At 39.8% G+C, this 16,394-nt stretch overlaps 1 protein-coding gene across 4 annotated transcripts in view; it reads left to right on the forward strand.

Moving 5' to 3' along the window:
• LMLN (leishmanolysin like peptidase) overlaps window positions 1–16,394 on the forward strand; it is a 95,097-nt gene that overhangs the window by 15,019 nt on the left and 63,684 nt on the right. For all 4 annotated transcript variants that reach the window (XM_003930847.3, XM_074406134.1, XM_074406132.1 and 1 more), the window contains exons 3-8: window positions 1,011–1,041; window positions 1,972–2,054; window positions 2,553–2,670; window positions 7,079–7,257; window positions 10,908–11,013; window positions 14,594–14,688. In XM_003930847.3, the coding sequence (XP_003930896.1) occupies window positions 1,011–1,041; window positions 1,972–2,054; window positions 2,553–2,670; window positions 7,079–7,257; window positions 10,908–11,013; window positions 14,594–14,688 (612 nt within the window). The remainder of the gene's footprint in view (window positions 1–1,010; window positions 1,042–1,971; window positions 2,055–2,552; window positions 2,671–7,078; window positions 7,258–10,907; window positions 11,014–14,593; window positions 14,689–16,394) is intronic.

Genomic DNA, 16,394 nt, shown 5'->3' on the forward strand with positions numbered 1-16,394 from the left:
GGATCTACTTGGATGTGGACGGTAATAGACCCGAAAGTTCTCTTCAGTTAAGAACTTGTGTTACCAGAAAGAGGTCCTGTTCCAGACCCCAAGAGATGATTCTTGGGTCTCTAACAAGAAAGAATTAGAAGCAAAGCCATAGAGTAAAGTGAAAGCAAGATTATTAGAAAAGTAAAGGAATAAAAAAATGGCTACTCCATAGGTAAAGCAGCCCGAAGGGCTGTGGTTGCCCATTTTTTATGGTGATTTCTGAATTACATGCTAACCAATGGGTGGATTATTCATGCCTCCCCCTTTTTAGACCATATAGGGTAACTTCCTGACATTGCCACAGCATTTGCAAACTGTCATGGTGCTGGTGGGAGTGTAGCAGTGAGGATGACCAGAGGTCACTCTTGTCGCCATCTTGGTTTTGGTGGGATTTAGCTGGCCACCTTATTGCAACCTGTTTTATCAGCAAAGTCTTTATGACCTGTATCTTGTGCTGACCTCCTGTCTCATCCTGCGACTTAGAATGCCTAATCATCCAGGAATGCAGCCCATGAGTTCTCAGCCTTATTTTACCCAGCCACTACTGAAGATGGGAGTCGCTCTGGTTCAAACATCTCTGACACTTGGAGGAAAAAATAAGTACTAATATAAACAATAATAAGAAAGTTTATGAAATTATTAACCAGAGAGATTAGTCTGATTTTTATTTCATGTAAGTGGGATCCAGAAAACAGATAAATGATGAATCTACAGTAGTTCATGAAGAGCTGTTAGGAGTGGTTGATGTCTTTCATTATCCTTAACATTCCAAATGAATGAGATGACATGATCATGCTTAGTTCCATGATGTGGCACAGAGTAAACTCTCAAATACTCAATGAGGTAAGTTGAAATTTTGGAGGACAGTTATTTTATGCATATAGGATTCTTTGGGGCTCTTGACAGATGCATTCTGAACAGATGAGATAGTGCTACACCTCTGAGAGGTAATTCTTATGTTTTTTTGTCATTATTTTCAGGTTGCTCCCTGAGAAAAAAAATCTTGTAAAGGTATGTAATAAATACTCATAGGTTGAATTGGACATTTACAATTTTATTATATGTAAATTCTACTTTAGTAAAGTAAAATATATACATGACTTTTGTGAATGACTGACTAAAAGGTGTTGGTAGTGAAAGTATTTATCAAAGGTGTCTTTGTGATGCACTCCTGAAAACTTCCTTGGTATTTGGCATTAAATTAGTCATTTTAAAATAATTTGTTAATTAGTCTTCTCCTTTTATTGCTTGCTCTCTCAGGTTTTTGGGGAGCAAATCATGCAGAGAATAGGGTGAAAAAAACAATTTTTGAAATACATTGAGAGCACTGTTCTCTTGGTGGAAATGTTTATTTTCCTGAAGATTGACCTGATAACCACATTAGATTTTTAACTATATGGAGACACACACACACACACACACACACACACACGCACACATGCAGACACACAAAGCCAGTTCACTATGGGCCACAGAAATTGGTGAGTTTAATTAAACATAAGATTTTCTTAACATAAACTATTTTAGTGTTGGAATCATCAAAGTCAGTCTGTCATTCGTAGTAATCTAGATTAATATAGTTGAGATATATTGCAGTTTTGTTAAAGGTGTAGTATCGAAGGAAATTAATATTTAATTAAAAATAAAAAATAGTTGAGATATATGTTTTCTGGTTTTCTATTTAAATGGGGTTAGGGAAGGAAATGTCTACCTAGTACTCTTTTCCAAAGCTGAACTAGAAAATGGGGAAATTCTTTTCCTACTGGACTTCCTCTCTTCCTACCCCTTGCTTTACAACCTTGACCAGCTAATATCTGTATTCCATAATTATAAAGTGTCTTCCTTTTGTCCCCTTAGTCATTAATATCCTGTGCTTGCTTGTTTTAAATATAATTTATCTCTTCCTTATAATTCTGACTATTTTTTTTAACGTTTATTTAGAACAAGCTTTTCCCACAAGCTATTTCTTATTTAGAGAAGACTTTTCAGGTCCGTAGACCTGCTGGCACTATCTTACTTAGCAGGTATGTCTCATTAAATACAGATGATTTTTCCTCAGCCACTCAGTACTCTGCCTTTCCCATTCTACAAATATGGCAATATGTGAAGCTTATACTAGAATTTTATTATGCTTATTCTTAGAGACCAAACTGCAAGGTATTTTAAAAGAATAAAAACGCATCTGCTGGGTAATGATTCTTTCCCTGATCTTTCATTATGTGATGGCTTACTGAATTTTTTCTGGGATATGGTTGTCCTCTGTTCTCCAAATCCGCTTTTCCCCATATTCATGTGTATACAGTGTTAGCTTTATAAAGTATTTGGGTATTTAAAAACTCAAATCATTTAGAAACCCAAATTTCCTATGGAACCCAAATTCTTTCTTAGCCTACTTTCCTAAGTAAAATAGTAATGTTATTAATGAAGTAACATAGCAGCTACCAGTTGATTACCATGTTTTTAACTGCTATATAATATTCTCTTTTTTTGTATTTAAACTTTGATGTACAAATGAACTAAAGACAATGTGCAACAAACCAATACCTCCGGAAGGAAAATGACCCTCACAGATACTGCACCGGAGAATGTGCCGTGCACACGAAATGTGGCCCGGTTATTGTTCCAGAGGAACATCTCCAGGTATTTCATCCTGCTCTTAGCGATGTTTTCACACTTGAGGAGATTTTAATTTGTGAGTCTCACATCATTTTTACAGATTCAAGGTCAAAGTCGTAGTAGGTTCCTTGGTCTACAAAAAGTAATCACAGTTAGATATGCTGATTTTATTCTTTCATTAGCTTTCAAGTGAGTTTAATTATATTTTCTTTCTTTACTCCTCCCCACAGGCCTCCCCACCTCTATTTATGTTGATCTGCTGAATCAGTTCAGCTTAGAATGTTATCTTTCTCTTCTAAAATCTCATTTGGCCAGGTATATACCTCAGTTTTTTAAAGGACAGTCTGACATCTCTTAAGATAAAATGTATGTGTGCTACAACCCAACCTAGAAATTTATTGCATAAAATACTAATGGCTGCGTAATATATGTTCAGAGATATTCTTTGCAAAACTATAAATATGCCTATTTAGAGTATTAGTTAAGTTATCGTAGGAGAATACTGTACAGTTGTTAAAAAATGAAGTAAATCTCTATGAACTGACTTGGAAAGAAACTTAAGCTCTTACATGAAAAAAAAAGGGTGCAAATCTTTTTATTTTTAGCCCATTTTAAAAATATTACTTTTTTAAATTGCATTTTAGGTTTTGGGGTACATTTGAAGAACATGCAAGATAGTTGCATAGGTACACACATGGCAGTGTGATTTGCTGCCTTCCTCCCCTTGACCTATATCTGGCATTTCTCCCCATACTGCCTCTCCCCATCTCCCCACACCCTACTGTCCCTCCCTCATTTCCCCCCAACAGACCCCAGTGTGTAGTGCTCCCTTCCTGTGTCCATGTGTTCTCATTGTTCAACACCCGCCTATGAGTGAGAACATGCGGTGTTTGATTTTCTGCTCTTGTGTCAGTTGGCTGAGAATGATGGTTTCCAGGTTCATCCATGTCCCTACAAAGGACACAAACTCATCGTTTCTGATGGCTGCATCATATTCCATGGTGTATATGTGCCACATTTTCCCTGTCCAGTCTATCATCGATGGGCATTTGGGTTGATTCCAGGTCTTTGCTATTGTAAACAGTGCTGCGTTGAACATTCATGTGCATGTGTAGAATGATTTATAATCCTTTGGATACATACCCAGTAATGGGATTGCTGGGTCAAACGGAATTTCTATTTCTAGGTCCTTGAGGAATCTCCACATGGTCTTCCACAATGGTTGAACTAATTTACACTCCCACCAACAGTGTAAAAGTGTTCCTATTTCTCCACATCCTCTCCAGCATCTGTTGTCTCTAGATTTTTTAATGATTGCCATTCGAACTGGCGTGAGATGGTATCTCAATGTGGTTTTGATTTGCATTTCTCTAATGACCAGTGATGATGAGCATTTTTTCATATGTTTGTTGGCCTCCTGTATATCCTCTTTTGTAAAGTGTCTGTTCATATCCTTCACCCACTTTTGAATGGGCTTGTTTGTTTTTTTCTTTTCTTTTTTTTTTTTTTTTCTGAGACGGAGTTTCGCTCTTGTTACCCAGGCTGGAATGCAATGGCGCGATCTCGGCTCACCGCAACTTCCGCCTCCTGGGCTCAGGCAATTCTCCTGCCTCAGCCTCCTGAGTAGCTGGGATTACAGGCACGTGCCACCATGCCCAGCTAATTTTTTGCACTTTTAGTAGAGACGGGGTTTCACCATGTTGACCAGGATGGTCTCGATCTCTCGACCTCGTGATCCACCTGCCTCGGCCTCCCAAAGTGCTGGGATTACAGGCTTGAGCCACCGCGCCCGGCGCTGTTTTTTTTCTTATAAATCTGTTTTAGTTCTTTGTAAATTCTGGATATCCACCCTTTGTCGGATGGGTAGACTGCAAAAGTTTTTTCCCATTCTGTTGGTTGCCGATTCACTCTACTGACTGTTTCTTTTGCTGTGCAGAAGCTGTGGAGTTTGATTAGGTCCCATTTGTCTATTTTGGCTTTTGTTGCCATTGCTTTTGGCGTTTTGGTCATGAAGTCCTTGCCTACGCCTATGTCCTGAATGGTTTTGCCTACACTTTCTTCTAGGGTTTTTATGGTGTTAGGTCTTCTGTTTAAGTCTTTAATCCATCTGGAGTTAATTTTAGTATAAGGTGTCAGGAAGGGGTCCAGTTTCTGCTTTCTGCACATGGCTAGCCAGTTTTCCCAACACCATATATTAAACAGGGAATCCTTTCCCCATTGCTTGTTTTTGTCAGGTTTGTCAAAGATCGGATGGTTGTAGATATGTAGTGTTGCCTACGAGGCCTCTGTTCTGTTCCATTGGTCTATATCTCTGTTTTGGTACCAGTACCATGCTGTTTGGATTACTATAGCCTTGTAGTATAGTTTGAAGTCTGGTAGTGTGATGCCTCCTGCTTTGTTGTTTTTGCTTAGGATCGACTTGGCTATGCAGGCTATCTTTTGGTTCCATATGAAGTTTAAGGTGTTTTTTCCAGTTCTGTGAAGAAGGTGATTGGTAGCTTGATGGGGATAGCGAGCTCATTTTATTTGAAAGTATGGAAACACAGAAAATAAAAAATTATCAAACAGTCTGGAAGTATACACATATTAAATCTGGATGTATATAAAAATGTTAATGGTGTTCTTTAAGAGATTGTTGGGGAAAGTGGTTTTCTTTGGTAAGTTATGGAGATTTTTGTGATGTTCTGATTTTTCATATTGAATATTACTTATATATAAAAAAAAAATTAAGGCCGGGCATAGTAGCTCATACTTGTAGTTTCAGCACTTTGGAAGGCCAAGGCAGGCAGATTGCTTGACTCCAGGAGTTCAAGACTTCCCTTGGTAACATGGTGAAACCCTGTTTCTACAAAAAATTAGCCAGGCGTGGTGGTGTGTGCCTGTGGTCCCAGCTACTTGGGAGGCTGTGGTGGGAGGATTGCTTGAGCCGGGGAGGTGGAGGTTTTGGTGAGCTATGATCTTCCCACTAAACTCCAACCTGGGTGACAGAGTGAGACCCTGTCTCAAAAATAAATGAATGAATAAGAATATCTCAGATTATGCCTAAGCTAAGCTATTGCTTAAAAAAAAAAAAAAAATACAAGGCCCGGTCTGATGGCTCATGCCTGTAATCCCAGAATTATGGGAGGCTGAGGTGGGCAGATCACCTGAGGTAAGGAATTCAAGACCAGCCTGGCCAACATGACAAAACCCTGTCTCTAATAAAAATAGAAAAATTAGCCAGACATGGTGGCGGGCACCTGTAGATCCAATTCCTCTGGAGGCTGAAGCAGGGAGAATTGCTTGAACCTGGGAGGTAGAGGTTGCAGTGATCCAAGGTCACACCACTGCACTCCAGTCTGGACAACAGAGCAAGACTCTGTCTCAAAACAAACAAACAAACAAAATAAATAAATAAATAAGAACACAGCATGTTGTCATTAACCAGTCACTGTACTTTACAGTCGGTCTCTTGAACTTATTCCTCTAACTGTAAACACGTATTCTTTGACCAACATCTCCTCAACTCCAGCCCCTTACAGTAATGGATTTTAAAAATTATAAATGCATGTGTTAGAGAAGGAAGAATAAACAACGTGTATTTTCTATTAAATGAAATGAGAATTTGTTTTTTTTTTCCTCTATAAGCATTGCTTATACCTTAAATAATAACAATTTACTAATTTTTCTGTTTCTGATTTGGAGATTATGATTATTTGGGAATTTTGATAGAAGTAGCTTTCAAAAAAGCAACCATTACAGAGGCAAATAAGATTTGCCGGGCAGGACGTGGTGACTCATGCCTGTAATCCCTTAATTCTTGCACTTTGGGAGGCCAAGATGGGAGGATTGCTTGAGGCCAGGAGTTGAAGACCAGCCTGGTCAGTATACTGAGACCCCATCTATATATATCAAAAAAAATTTTTTTATAACAAAAGATTTTCTTAGAAGATTAGAAACAAGGGTAACATCATGAGATGACTTTGACTTTACCTTATATACCTTTATATTATTTGAATTTTTAACAAGATGTGAGTTATAATAGGCAATATATTTCCATTAGATAAAAAATTTTTTACCACTTAGTTTAGACTTAACTGTAGATTGAAAGACAGTTGCAAAAGAAAGTTCCTTATAGGAAAATCCCTTCATCTAGTTTCCGAGTTTTTAAACCTTCTATATTTCTGTCTTTTTAGCATCCTGCTTGGTTGGCCTTCCTTTGTCAGGTTATAGGTTTATGATCATTTTATGTAAAGTAGACATTTCAGTAAAATAAATCCAGAATTAGAGCTAGGTATTAAGTAGACAAGGAGGTATGGATTTTGATATAAGTTTAGAGATAATAAAGGTACAATTGTACTGTGTTTGCAGTATAGATTTTACTGTAAGATTAAGTGCCACTGTAGCTGACTTTGTCTCTGGTCTGGCTTTCTGTTGTCCCCTGTGGGTGCAGCAATGCAGGGTCTACCGTGGGGGTAAGTGGCCCCATGGAGCAGTGGGTGTGCCAGACCAAGAAGGCATCCCGGATGCAGACTTTGTACTTTACGTTGGTGCTTTGGCCACTGAGAGGTGCAGTCATGAAAACATCATCTCTTATGCAGCCTACTGTCAGCAGGAAGCAAACATGGACAGGTAAACTTTCCTCTGAGACTCAGTTTCTAAGGTCTAATATGGGAACTCTTATAGCAAACTGTTTTTTTAGTGGCGTCAGGACAGTGATTAGACTGTTACTAATGTGGTGACCCAAGTTTTTAGTCAAAGTGAGAGAAAAGTCAAACACTTAATTTGACTTTTCTTTCTGCCATTCCTCTTCCATTTTGATCCTATTGTTTTTGCCAATATTCCAGAGAACAAGTCTGTTGTCAAGTGGGCCTGGTGCAGTGGCTCACGCCTGTAATCCCAGCTCTTTGGGAGGCTGAGGTGGGAGGATCACTTGAGCCCAGGAGTTCGAGACCAGCTTGGGCAACACAGACCTCATCTTTTCTTTTCTTTTTTTTTTTTTTTGAGACGGAGTTTCGCTCTTGTTACCCAGGCTGGAGTGCAATGGCACGATCTCGGCTCACCGCAACCTCCATCTCCTGGATTCAAGCAATTCTCCTGCCTCAGCCTCCTGAGTAGCTGGGATTACAGGCACGTGCCACCATGCCCAGCTAATTTTTTGTGTTTTTAGTAGAGATGGGGTTTCACCATGTTGACCAGGATGGTCTTGATCTCTTGACCTCGTGATCCACCCGCCTCGGCCTCCCAAAGTGCTGGGATTACAGGCTTGAGCCACGGCGCCCGGCCCATCTTTTCAAAAAATAAACAAAATTAGCCAGGCATCGTGGCATGCTCCTGTGGTTCCAGCTACTCAGGAGGCTGAAGTGGGAGGATTGCTTGAGCCTGGGAGGTTGAGGCTACAATGATCTGTGATCATGTCACTGCACTCCAGCCTGGGGAACAGAGGGAAACCTTGTCCCCCACAAAAAAAGAAAAACAAAAGGCCAGGTCCGGTGGCTCATACCTGTAATTCCAGCTCTTTGGGAGGCTGAGGTGGGAAGATCACTTGAGCTCAAGAAGTTGAGACTAGCCTGGGCAACATGGTGAAATTCCATCTCTAAAAAAAAATACAAAAATTAGCCAGGAGTGGTGGTATGTGCCTGTAGTCCCAGCTATTCAGGAGGCTGAGATGGGAGGATCACTTGAGCCTGGGAGCTGTAAGTCGCAGAGAGCTGTGATTGTGCCACATGCACTCCAGCCTGGGCCACAGAGCCAGACCCTGTGTCCAAAAATAAATAAATAAAAAGTCTACTGTCAAGAGAATTTTCTGTCCAGGTGACTACCACTTTAAGGAAACAATTTGAACTTTAATTTTAGCACCTTCTATGCTAAAACTGTTAAAATGTTAATAATGACTGTTCATCTAATATCATTTGTTATATGTGATTCACTTAGTTAAATATCACTTGAAAATTCAGAGTTCTCTTTATTTACAAAAGATTTCAAAAAATTTTCCTGTGAAGCAGCCCAGCCTTGAAAAGTTATATATGCAGAAGATTTCCTGTCGCTTACCAGACAAATTAATTAAAAGCCGTGGAAATTGCCATATGTCTCAGAATAGATTGTATGTAACATTCTGAAATCTAGGTGAGATTAGATTTGAGATTAACTGACTTCAGAAAGAGTCAGGTAATTTTGTTTTTGAGATGGAGTCTCTCTCTGTCACCCAGGCTGGAGTGCTGTGGCATGATCTCGGCTCATTGCAACCTCCACCTGCCTCATTCAAGTGATTCTCCTGCCTCAGCTTCCCAAGTAGCTGGAACTACAGGTGTGTACCACCACACCGGGCTCATTTTCATGTTTTTAGTAGAGATGAGGGTTTCAGTGTGTTGGCCAGGCTGGTCTCTTAACTCCTGACCTCAGGCGACCTGCCTGCCTTGGCCTCCAGAGTTCTAGGGTTTTGACCAATTCATTAATTCTGTGTTAGAGTTTGAGCCATTTGACCAATAGATAGATGTTTAACACCTTAGCAAAGGTCCTTCATGCACGTGAATTAGTTATACTGACTTCTCCTAGATTTGTTCTGAGAAAAAGCAGTTATCTTTTTTTTTTTTTTTTTTTTTTTTTGAGATGGTGTCTCGCTCTGCTGCCCAGGCTGGAGTGCAGTGGCGCGATCTCAGGTCACTGTAGCCTCGACCTCCTGGTTAAAGCGATTCTCTTGCCTCAGCCTCCCGAGTAGCTGGGATTACAGGTGCATACTAAAACATCTGGCTAATTTTTGTATTTTTAGTAGAGACAAGATTTCACCATGTTGGTCAGACTGGTCTCAAACTCCTGACCTCTGGTGATCTCCCTGGCTTTGCCTCCCAAAGTGCTAGGATGACAGGGATGAGCCAGTGCCCCTGGCTTTAAGTTATTCTTTTTCAGGGAAGTGAAACCTTCCCTTAGTGTTGCTATATTGCATTAATTCATTTCATGAATATTTGAGTGGCCAGCAGACTAGGTAAACAAGATGTACATGTGTACCTGCCTCATGGAACTTATGGATTACAGAGGGAGACAGGTATTAAATATTCCTGCAAATAAATATGTGATTTCAAAGTATGATAAATACTTTGTAGAAAATAAATAGAATGTTATCACATAGAATAGAATAAAAGAGCTTGTAGATCAATCAAGCAAGGAAGACCTCTTTGAAAAAGGGAAACTTCAGCTGCAACCTGAACATTGATAGGCTTTAGCCAAATAAAGAGATGTGTGAAGAGCTTATGCAAGGCAAAAGCTCTGTGTACCTGTTGCTGTCAGAAGCCACTTCAGTGGACACTGTGTTGGAGGACAAGTTCTTGGAGAGGCAGACAGTATTGCTTTATTCTAAATGCTATGGGAAGCCCCTGAAGAGTTTTAAGCCTGGAATCCATTTTGTATTTTACAGGTCACTGTGGCAAATTTTAAACAAATGAATTGTAGTCATACTTTTTCTAATTCTAAGTCTGTTGCTATTACCTATGAAGAAAATATACAGTATTTAAAAAATTTAAATAAGATAAATGTACTTTGTAAATAGGCAATTATACTTGGATGATCTTTGCAGTATATCTATGTGAAATGTTAAGATAGTGGTAGGAGAACTGAGTTTGGGGTTGTTTAGCATTGTTCATTGGTCACAGCTTTTGAGAGACAGGTAGGTGCACGGTGGAACTGAATTACTCTGGACTCTTGAGTCCTAGGCTGCCCTTGGACTCTCAGGTTCTAGGCACACAGAGAGATGTAAAAGTGTGTAGATTCTAAATGGTGTAGAATTTGGAAGAAGATGGTGGGAAGGTAGAAATATTTATGTAGGCAGCGTTGGAGCAGGAGAAAGGGAATAGCAAACAGATAAGAAGGGTCAACAAATTTCAGCAGCCTGAGCCATTCACTGATTGCCCCATTTATAACTGGTTTCCCTCTCTGCCTGCTTGTCTCTGTGCCTGTAGATGAAATGCTGAAGTCAAATATGGATTTGCAAGTACAATGGTGTTAGAATTTGAGCCTTTGAGTTCATTCTTTTTTGGGCATTGTATTGGTATATTCCAAAAATTCACTTTGAAGTATAATCAATGATGCCCTTTTGTGGAAACAGGTGTTGATTTGCCACAGGAAAGCAGAGGATACATGTCTTGAAAGTAAAAGTTAGTAATGGTACAAAGTAACATTTGATATTTTGCAAAGATTTCTCTGTCCTTGAGCAGTGTTTGATGGAGAAGTAAGTGTTAATAAATATTGTTCTGTAATATAATTTAAAAATTCAATATCTGTTTTGACAGGCCAATAGCAGGATATGCTAACCTGTGTCCAAATATGATCTCTACTCAGCCTCAGGAGTTTATTGGGATGTTGTCCACAGTGAAACATGAGATTATTCATGCCCTGGTAAATTCTACTGTTACTGTTCTTTCCTTCATGCCTTGATTTCTGCTTATTATGTTGTCATTTTTATACATATATTGCATTTTAAGATGATGTGGATTCCTAGATTCATGTTCAATAAAAATACAAAAATTAGCGGGGCATGGTGGTATGCACCTCTGGTCCCAGCAGCTACTTGGGAGGCTGAGGTGGGAGGATGAGCCCAGGGAGGTCGAGGCTGCAGTGAACCAAGATTGTGCCACTGCATTCCAGCCTGGTGATAGAGGCAGACCTTGTATCAAACAAACAAACAAAAAGATTTATAAGGAATTTTCCTCTTTTAAAATTCTAAGATTTAAGAATTAATGATGCTGAAAGGACTATGAAAGTCTATAGATACGGCTGAACCCTGGGCTGCTGCTGCTTTTTGTTCCCCCTCCATGAAATGTTTTTATTTACAAAATCAGATTTGCTTTTTACTTGCTAATAGTTTTAGACCTTCCACAGTACTTTATCTTCAGCAGGGGTATAGTTTTAGCTTGCAAAAATAAGTTTCAGTAGTTTTATAGTAGAGAAGAACTGCCCTTTCATTTTTCTACTTTACAAATTTAAAAAAGTGAACTTATATAGAAGCCAGTGTATTGGCTTAGTCAGTTATGACACATAGGGGTGTGAGCAGAGAGTTTGTGCTTCAGAGAGAAAAACAAACCCATAAGAAAACCTATCCCGAGTGTCACCTCCATCAGAGTGCTTTCTTGCTTTATGTTATTCCATACTGGTCTATTTGTTCTTTAAAATATCGTCAATGACTGCTGCAAGGGGACTAATCTATTTTAACTAGTCTCTTCGTTAGTCATTTTAATCTTGGGTTCATGTTTTTTTTTTTTTTAAATCCCTCTATTCGTTTTACCTCTGAATTTATAGCTATCAGATTTATAAAAGTAACCTAGAGGCCTTGGTTATTACAAGTGAAACCCTGGGGTTTGTTATTGAGTTCATCATCAGCTCTTTCTCTATAGATATTTCACATCTCTGATCTTAAATAAATTTAGCCACAAATATTAAATATTAAAAACTAATTTGGCTACAAAGTTAAAGGTAGGATAATTGGTTCTTCATACATAAACTAAGCATTTTTTATATAGAGACATATTCCCTAATAATAAATTTCTTTTTTTTTTTCTTTTTTTGTGTTTTTTTTTTTTTTTTTTTGGGACGGAGTTTCGCTCTTGTTACCCAGGCTGGAGTGCAATGGCGCGATCTCGGCTCACCGCAACCTCCGCCTCCTGGGTTCAGGCAATTCTCCTGTCTCAGCCTCCTGAGTAGCTGGGATTACAGGCACGCGCCACCATGCCCAGCTAATTTTTTGTATTTTTAGTAGAGACGGGGTTTCACCATGTTGACCAGGATGGTCTCGATCTCTTGACCTCGTGATCCACCCGCCTCAGCCTCCGAAAGTGCTGGGATTACAGGCTTGAGCCACCGCACCCGGCAATAAATTTCTTTTTTAAAGCATTTTATTATTATTATTTTTATGTGATTTTAAAAAAAATTATGCTTTAAGTTCTGGGGTACATGTCAGATCTTGCAGGACTGTTGCATAGGTACACACATGCCATGGTGGTTTGCTGTCTCCATTCCCCGTCACCTACCTCAGGCATTTCTCCCAGTGTTACCCCTCTCCAACCTCCTCACCTCCCTGCTATCCCTCCCCTAGCCCCCCAATGCCCAACAGACTCCAGTGTGTGACATTCCCCTCCCTGTGTCCATGTGTTCTCATTGTTCAACACCGGCCTATGAGTGAGAACATTTGATGTTTGGTTTTCTGCTCTTGTGTCAGTTTGCTAAGAATGATGGTTTCCAGATTCATCCATGTCCCTTTAAAGGACATGAACTCATCATTTTTTTTTTTTTTTTTTGAGACAGAGTGTTGCTCTTGTTACCCAGGCTGGAGTGCTGGAGTGCAATGGCACGATCTCGGCTCACCGCAACCTCCGCCTCCTGGGTTCAAGCAATTCTCCTGCCTCAGCCTCCTGAGTAGCTGGGACTACAGGCACGCGCCACCATGCCCAGCTAATTTTTTGTATTTTTAGTAGAGACGGGGTTTCACCACGTTGACCAGGATGGTCTCGATCTCTCGACCTCGTGATCCACCCGCCTCGGCCTCCCAAAGTGCTGGGATTACAGGCTTGAGCCACTGCGCCCGGCGAACTCATCCTTTTTTATAGCTGCATGGTATTCCATGGTATATATGTGCCACATTTTCTTTGTCCAGTCTATCATTGATGGGCATTTGGGTTGGTTCCAGGTCTTTGCTATTGTAAACAGTGCCGCAGAGACCATACATGTGCATGTGTCTTTATAATAGAACGATTTATAATTCTTTGGGTAAGATTGTTGGGTCAAATGGAATTCCTATGTCTAGATCCTTGAGGAATCTCCATACTGTCTTCCATAATGGTTGAGCTAATTTACACTCCTACCAATGGTATAAAAGTGTTGCTATTTCTCCACATCCTCTCCAGCATCTGTTGTCCCCAGATTTTTTAATGATCACCATGTTTTTTAAGGCACTATCATGGCTCACTGCAGCCTCAAACTCTTGGGTTCAAGTGATCCTCCCGTCTTAGCCTCCCAAAGTGTTGAGATTAGAGGGGGGAGCTTACACCTGTAATCCAGCAAGCAGTCCTCTCACCTCAGCCTCCAGAGTAGCTGGGACCACAGACACGCACCATCATGCTCTGCTAATTTTTGTATTTTTAGTAGAGATGGGGTCTTGCCATGTTGCCCAGGCTAGTCTTGAAACCCTGGGCTCAAGTGATCCTCCTGCCTCAACCTCCCAAAGTGCTTGATTACAGACATGAGCCACTGTGCCCAGCCCTTCTGCTGCCACTTCTGATAACCATGTGAAAATCCTTGTAGGGAGGAAGTAGTGATGACTTACCACTTTCTCAAATTAAAGGAAAGGAAATTGTCAGCTAAATAATTATTTACATGTATATTTGAGCATATACAAATGTTTGTCTTCACAGTGATTTGTAATTACATAATGTAAGCAATTGTCAGTCTTGGCCATGCATTTCAGTGTACTGCTTCTGTCTTTTCAGCTCTTGTCCAGCTCTTTTTCAGAACTGATACCTGATACATTTTCAAAAAAGGAAGAAGGGCTGGGAGTGGTGGCTCTCACCTGTAATCCCAGCACTTTGGGAGGATTCTTCTATATATATAAGAAGGCAAAGATAACTTTAAAATGCAGACAGACTTTCAGAACCATTTTATAATGTGTACACACACACAAACACACACACACACACACAGCAGACGAATTAACAACACAACAGCTGGTGCTCTTTATGGTTTTAAAACTCTGATGGTACCTGTATATATAATTATAATTATAGAAATATTTACCTAAAGTAATTTGAATTTAGAATTTATAAATATGGAACACTGAATTTTTGTTCAATTACAATGTATGATAAGTTCCTATTGCAGTATTGGCATGGTGCTTTTATGTACCAGTATCTGTGCTCTCCTTTGATCACAGACCTGTAATTAGCCTTGATATTTTTCCCTTTAAGACATTTTGAACTTTTTCTTATAGGGTTTCTCTGCTGGACTGTTTGCATTCTACCATGATAAAGATGGAAATCCTCTCACTTCAAGATTTGCAGATGGCCTCCCACCTTTTAATTATAGGTATTTTTTATTTCTATTCTTGTTCTCCTCTTTTAGGAGGGTGCTAAGACTAGAATCTGAGAATCATAGCATATTAGATGCCATAAATAATAATATCTTTATGGCAAACCCAAGGAAATTATAGATATTAAAACAAAATAGGATATAAGAGGCCATTTTATGGAAAACATAACTCATGACGTAGGCAATTTTATATAATGATGTAAGTCAGGAGGGGAGAGAGAGACCCACACACAAGAAGCATTCCTTTGTTTGTTTGTTTTTTTTAATTGCATTTTAGGTTTTGGGGTACATGTGAAGAACATGCAAGATTGTTGCATAGGTACACACATGGCTGTGTGGTTTGCTCCCTTCCTCCCCTTCACCTATATCTGGCATTTCTCCCCATACTTCCTCTCCCCATCTCCCCACCCCTACTGTCTCTCCCCCATTTCCCCGCAACAGACCCCAGTGTGTAGTGCTCTCCTCCCTGTGTCCATGTGTTCTTAATTGTTCAACACCCACCTATGAGTGAGAACATGTGTTTGCAGGTTCATGTCCCTACAAAGGACACGAACTCATTGTTTTTTATGGCTGCATAGTATTCCATGGTGTATATGTGCCACATTTTCCCTGTCCAGTCTATCATCGATGGGCATTTGGGTTGGTTCCAGGTCTTTGCTATTGCAAACAGTGCTGCAGTGAACATTCTTGTGCATGTGTCCTTATAGTAGAATGATTTATAATCCTTTGGCTATATACCCAGTAATGGGATTGCTGGGTCAAATGGAATTTCTATTTCTAGGTCCTTGAGGAATCACCACACTGTCTTCCACAGTGGTTGAACTAGTTTACACTCCCACCAACAGTGTAAAAGTGTTCCTGTTTCTCCACATCCTCTCCAGCGTCTGTTCTCTCTAGATTTTTTAATGATCGCCATTCGAACTGGCGTGAGATGGTATCTCAATGTGGTTTTGATTTGCATTTCTCTAATGACCAGTGACGATGAGCATTTTTTCATGTGTTTGTTGGCTTCATGTATGTCTTCTTTTGTAAAGTGTTTGTTCATATCCTTTGCCCACTTTTGAATGGGCTTATTTGTTTTTTTCTTGTAAATCTGTTTTAGTTCTTTGTAAATTCTGGATATCCACCCTTTGTCAGATGGGTAGATTGCAAAAATTTTTTCCCATTCTGTTGGTTGCTGATTCACTCTAATGACTGTTTCTTTTGCCATGCAGAAGCTGTGGAGTTTGATTAGGTCCCATTTGTCTATTTTGGCTTTTGTTGCTAATGCTTTTGGCGTTTTGGTCATGAAGTCCTTGCCTATGCCTATGTCCTGAATGGTTTTGCCTAGACTTTCTTCTAGGGTTTTTATAGTGTTAGGTCTTCTGTTTTAAGTCTTTAATCCATCTGGAGTTAATTTTAGTGTAAGGTGTCAGGAAGGGGTCCAGTTTCTGCTTTCTGCACGTGGCTAGCCAGTTTTCCCAACACCATTTATTAAACAGGGACTCCTTTCCCCATTGCTTGTTTTTGTCAGGTTTGTCAAAGATCAGATGGTTGTAGATGTGTGGTGTTGCCTCCGAGGCCTCTGTTCTGTTCCATTGGTCTGTATCTCTGTTTTGGTACCAGTACCATGCTGTTTTGATCACTATAGCCTTGTAGTATAGTTTGAAGTCCGGTAGCGTGATGCCTCCCGCTTTGTTCTTTTTGCTTAGAATTGACTTGGC

The sequence above is a fragment of the Saimiri boliviensis genome, chromosome 9 (assembly GCF_048565385.1).
Source record: "Saimiri boliviensis isolate mSaiBol1 chromosome 9, mSaiBol1.pri, whole genome shotgun sequence".
NCBI lineage: Eukaryota > Metazoa > Chordata > Mammalia > Primates > Cebidae > Saimiri > Saimiri boliviensis.